General features: G+C 43.1%; 1 protein-coding gene across 1 annotated transcript; it reads right to left on the bottom strand.

Annotated features, from left to right (window-relative positions):
- Positions 1-3,122: 3,122 nt before the first annotated feature.
- On the bottom strand, positions 3,123-5,188 carry GADD45G (growth arrest and DNA damage inducible gamma). The gene is made up of 4 exons (XM_089677139.1): positions 5,018-5,188; positions 4,399-4,500; positions 4,040-4,253; positions 3,123-3,925 (listed from the first exon to the last, which is right to left on the bottom strand). The coding sequence occupies exons 1-4, from the start codon at positions 5,068-5,070 to the stop codon at positions 3,815-3,817; spliced, it is 480 nt and encodes a 159-aa protein (XP_089533265.1). The 5' UTR covers positions 5,071-5,188; the 3' UTR covers positions 3,123-3,814.
- Positions 5,189-5,997: the final 809 nt, after the last annotated feature.

The following is a 5,997-nucleotide window of genomic DNA, read 5'->3' as shown; positions in this document are numbered from 1 at the left end:
TGCCTAGGGTGGCACTTTTCAGGGGGGCGGCATGGTGGCAGGCACTATGCCTCCCACTGACACCAATGATGGGGCACTATTCCTCCCACTGACACCAATAATGGGGCACGATTCTTCCCACTGACACCAATGATGGGGCACAATTCCTCCCACTGACACCAATGATGGAGTACTATTTCTCACACTGACACCAATGATGGGGCACGATTCCTCCCCCTGACACCAATGATGGGGCACTATTCCTCCCACTGACACTAATGATGGGGCACCATCATTGATATCAGTGGGAGGAATAGTGTCCCATCATTAGTGTCAGTGGGAGGAATAATGCCCCATCATTAGTGTCAGTGGGAGGAATTGTGCCCCATCATTGGTGTCAGTGGGAAGAATAGTGTCCCATCATTGGTGTCAGTGGGAGGAATAATGCCCCATCATTGGTGTCAGTGGGAGGAATCATGCCCCATCATTGGTGTCAGTGGGAGGAATAGTGTCCCATCATTAGTGTCAGTGGGAGGAATAGTGTCCCATCATTGGTGTCAGTGGGAGGAATAGTGTCCCATCATTGGTGTCAGTGGGAGGAATAGTGCCCCATCATTGGTGTCAGTGGGAAGAATAGTGCCCCATCATTGGTGTCAGTGGGAGGAATAGTGCCCCATCATTGGTGTCAGTGGGAGGAATAGTGTCCCATCATTGGTGTCAGTGGGAGGAATAGTTTCCCATCATTAGTGTCAGTGGGAGGAATAGTTTCCCATCATTAGTGTCAGTGGGAGGAATAGCGCCCCATCATTGGTGTCAGTGGGCAGAGCTATAATAGGAAGAGGTGGAGCCTAAAGAGGAAGAGGTGGAGTTTGCAGATGAAAGGGTGGGACAAATTTAGATGCGGGGGGGGGTGTCCAATTTTAGTCTTGCATAGGGCAGCACAAAACCAATATACACCACTGGCCCATAGGCATCAGTGCAATTAAATCAATCTTGCAGATACCAGTCTAATGTGTTCACAAGAAATCCTATGATGAGACAAATAGAGAATCTTTGAAATGCCCGGAAAAAAATCATCCTATGCGTGGCAAACGTTAGCACTAGAAAGGACCAGTGTTCACATTTTGTGATGCATTTGCTTATATTGGCTTTATATATGGGTGAGCTTGCCGTTATACAATAGCTAGTGTTCTACAAAAAAAAACACTTTTTCTTGGACTGTTGAGAGTATTATGCATGTATTGGATTGCAAATTTGCCCAAAAACACAGTGTGCTTCTTAATCAGTGAACAGTATGGCACTGATTTACTACTTAGAATACGGTTTCTCCTTGCTCATGTAGCAGAACAATTTGACCTTTCTTCTAGAACTTGTGTACACAAAGTCGGCACATCATTGGTCACAATATTCTTTCAGTTCCAATGCCTAAGATTGTTCCAAGTCTTACGCTCTGCAGCTTTCGGTTACTGTGCAGACGTCACAACTTTCTGTTTTCTTGGCAGTTACATGATAGTTTGCTGTTCCTTTGCAGGTACACAATGCTTGCACAAGGCACAAAAGGTGCAAAGCACTGGTTCCTGGAAATTCACAGACATGACCATTCAAACAGCATCTTACAGGCTACTGATTACTAGCTTGTTGATACTTTGCAGAGATCTTGATGACCTTTATGCTAGTTGGAGTGTATTGTGTCATATAATATCCTTTTTCTGGTTGTATGCAAAGCAGACATGCATATTTGCAATCAGTGCTTGCACCAGTTATAAAAATGATGTATTTTGTCTTAAAGCTGGCCATACATTACACAATTTTCTTATTCAATTTCCTTTAGATTTACCTTCAGCTATGTAGTGCAAGGGACTGCCTGATTGCATACACATTGAAGGTGTTTAGGTTTGACCTCATATAGGAGGTTATTTACTAAAAATCTGGTGCAGCTCTTCATATAAACCAATCAGCTTCCAGGTTTTATGTTCAAAGCTTAAATGAACAAGCTGAAGTTAGAAGCTGATTGGCTACCATCCACAGCTGCACCAGATTATGAGTGCACCGGTTTTAGTCAATCTCCCCCATTATATGGTTTTGGTAAATCTAACAGAGAAATCGTATAATGTATGGCCAGCCATACACTAAAACCCATGGAAATGTGGCCACCTGTTTCTAGAGCTAAAATTAAAAAAAAAAAATGGTATACCCGTTTTCATTTTTGTGTGCTTTGCATGACTATAGGAAGGGGGATGGGGAACTTTTATTTCACAGTTGAATGCCTGTGGTTGCAGGGAAGCCCCTAACAGAGGCACATGGCCAGCTGCACTTTTTAGAGCAGAACAGAAACTTGTTTCTCTAAAGACCTCCTACTAGAATAATTCACTAATTTGAAATGCAGGATCTCCCGTCTTGCAAGCTGTTGCGATAAGCAGCTGTTGCAGGAGGGTTAGAGGTCACATTATCTGATTGAATAGCAAGCATTAGCTGCCTCAGCCAAGGCTTATCTTGAGGAGCAAGCACCTTCTGTGCTAAGAACAAGGGGACAATACAGTCTGTTCACAAAGTGGGATGGCACAGAACAAAGCTGGCGCTACTTTAGGATAACATTTAAAAAAAAACGAAAAAAAAAAAAAAAACATGCAGCTTCATTTAGGCTGATCATTAATAATGTCTTTTGTGTCCCATTGCCCAACTGTATGTAAAATATTGCAAGCTGACCATTTGTGTCCCATTTCCCAACTCTACATAAAATATTGCAAATTGACCATTTGCGTCCCATTTCCCAACTCTACGTAAAATATTGCAAACTGACCATTTGTATCCCATGTCCCAACTCTACGTAAAATATTGAAAACTGACCATTTGTGTCCCATTTCCCAACTCTATGTAAAATATTGCAAACTGACCATTTGCGTCCCATTGCCCAACTCTACGTAAAATATTGCAAACTGACCATTTGTGTCCCATTTCCCAACTCTACGTAAAATATTGCAAACTGACCATTTGTGTCTCATTGCCCAACTCTACATAAAATATTGCAAACTGACAACCTTTTGTGTCCCATTTCCCAACTCTATGTAAAATATTGCAAACTGACCACCACTTGTGTCCCATTTCCCAACTCTATGTAAAATATTGCAAACTGACAACCAAAGTAAGTTTCAATTTGTTTATTAAATATAAAGAAATATCAAAATGAACAGAACTGTAATTGATGGAATTAGCGTAAGCACTTTATGATAGTGCTATATAGCCATGCACAGGTATGACGAAAGTCTTTGTAATATAAAGTTCATAGTTCATAGTGTTTCCTGGCTCTGCCTCACAGGCAGAAGCACTTTAATAGAAAATGCAGTTGATAAGCTTGATATACATTGCTGTTGATTAGCTTTATAAGTCCAAAGATTTTTTTTTCTTTTTTTTTAATAGTATCCAGTCCAAACATTTCCAAAAATCCATTTAATTTTATCATGGCAAGGTGTATCCCATCCGTCATGGTCTTTCTTGTACCATCTTAGCCAAAAGATACATTTCCACTTTGCAAAAGTCCTTCCAGGCTTGCAAAACATGCAACATACTCCAACTCCACGGTATGACTGCCCCTTCAGTGCTACTAATGTAGGAGGCTTTGTACTGGTCTGAACCTTCCCTTCTGCAGATCGGTCCATGTCAAGTTTCCTCCTTACTCTTTTGCTCCACAAGAGCCAACATCTTGCCGGTCTCAGCCACAGTTTCCGACTTCAACCGGCGTAATCCACAGACTCGGGGAATGCAGCCGGTGCATCCAGTTGCACAACACCGTGATAAGAATGCAAAAAGATTTTCACAATCTAATGCATGAATCAGTTCACTCGGGAAGGGTAATAGCGGGAACCCAGTCATTAACATTACGGCTTTCTTCACAAAATAGACCAAGTTTTTCCAGAGCAGGGTCTTTCCAAGCATCCTCGCTAGGGTTCTGGGAAAAGAAAAAGGAACAGAACATGAGTAAACTGCTTACGAGCAGAAAGTTGAGACACAGCCAAAGGCACAGTGCCAAGCCAAGAGAGATAAGCTGAAACACAACACTTACTGTAATAAGGATGCAATGCAGATCTTTCGGCTCTCCAGACTCATCGTTGCTGCCCAAGATTTCAGCCAGCTTTTCTGTGTCATTCAGACGTACAATGTTGATGTCATTTTCACAGCAGAAAGCTTGGATGAGGGTGAAGTGGATCTGCAGGGCTATATCGCCCTCGTCAAACTCATCAGCAGCCAGAATGCAGAAGGTGACATTGTCTGGATCTCTGTAGAAGAAAAAGAAACACGTACGTTAGTTCTGCAGTTAAAGAAAAAAAAAAGCACAAGTGGGTCTGTGTGTGGGCACTGTGTTACGTGTGTGTATGAGTAATAGGTGTGCGTGGGATCTATGCAAGGGAGTAGGATACTTACACATTCATTACTTTGGCAGACTCGTAGACTCCAACGGTCAGACACTCCTGTCTCTGGGCGGAGATGAGCAGCTCGTGAAGAGCCTTGCCAGCGCTGTGCATCCTGAAGAAGACAAAAAGAAATGCACTTAATACTGGAATCCAAGCATCATCAGAAGCTAACCTACACAACATACTGAACGCCAACAGTGTGAACTGGACTGAAAGCTCCTTATAAGGCTGCAGCTGTATCATCCACACACTGGCTGCTGTCACTTCAACAACTACACATGGTCTATAGATGGTCTACACATGGTCTATAGATGGTCTACACATGGTCTATAGATGGTCTACACATGGTCTATAGATGGTCTACACATGGTCTATAGATGGTCTACACATGGTCTACACATGGTCTATAGATGGTCTGGTCTATAGATGGTCTACACATGGTATATACATGGTCTATACAGCATCTGATCACTAGCACGTTTTCTGGAAATCTACACTTATTAGATGAACAGCCCCCCACCTAGCCAACATATCATTGCAATAAAGCCAATAATACTAGAACATATACCCTCCAGCTCCAACATAGACTACTAGCACTCAGCAAAGACTAGAAGAAGCACGACAATTACCTTTCAGCGCTTTCCACAACGGTTTCCTGTCCGTGAACTTCTTCCAGAGTCATGATGCTTTAATGCTTCACAAAGGAATAGCTAAGAGCCAGAAACAAATCCAAAGGTTTGCCGGAGGAGAATGTTATATCCAAAGAGAGTTGTAAGATCGGTGAGTCCTAAGCAGTGAGTGAGGAACACAGGCAGCAGCTCGGGCTTTTATTTAGTGACAGGCGTGGGCGTGGTTTGTAGCACTCCTTCTCTCTCATTGGCTGGCGGGGGGACACATTGTAATGCAAATCCCGATCAGAACGCTCTGGCTCGTGCCAGAAGGCCACATGGGGGAGGGGGGCTGTGCAGCGGAGCAGAGTGTGTCTGTGGTGGGCGCAGGGGGGATTTTTTTTTTTTTTTTACAATGACTCAAAGTCTAATGTCTTTGTGATGCTGTTACCGGGCAGACTGGAGCCTGCGGATTTCACATTTTACAAGAACACAGGGGTTACCTCAAAGGAAACCCAGAACTTTATATTGATGCCCACTGTGGGTGTTAGAAACTTTTCTTTCTTCTCACTTTTTAGCTGTGCATGATGCTCACTGCTGTGAAATGTCATGAGACTGGTCATAGTAAAACATATGAGGTCTTTGTGTCTGCACTAATGTACATTAGTCCTACATTCATTAACCCATTTTTGTTTCTATTTTTTAACCCTTCATTTGCCCTGATGACCATTGCCACTGAGACAAAATAATTATTGACTGTGATCAACGCAAAGGGGACAAATTCTCCAATGGAGACAAATGTTCCTCGTGCACACGGACGCATTTGGGCATACGCTGCATGAATTCAGCGTATTTCCACATCCAGGAGTCACAGGTGTTGGCATACAGCTGCAACCAGTACAGATCAATGACGCTATGGCTGTACACCTGTAACCACACAGGTTATACATGTACAGGGATGCAAACGGTTTGCGTCCGGGGCCACTCATCCATCCCTGTGC

Source organism: Staurois parvus, unplaced genomic scaffold (genome assembly GCF_062004578.1).
Source record: "Staurois parvus isolate SC_StPar_1 unplaced genomic scaffold, SC_StPar_1.0 ptg000178l, whole genome shotgun sequence".
Taxonomy (NCBI): Eukaryota; Metazoa; Chordata; class Amphibia; order Anura; family Ranidae; genus Staurois; species Staurois parvus.
This window is presented reverse-complemented; position numbering and strand designations above follow the sequence as displayed.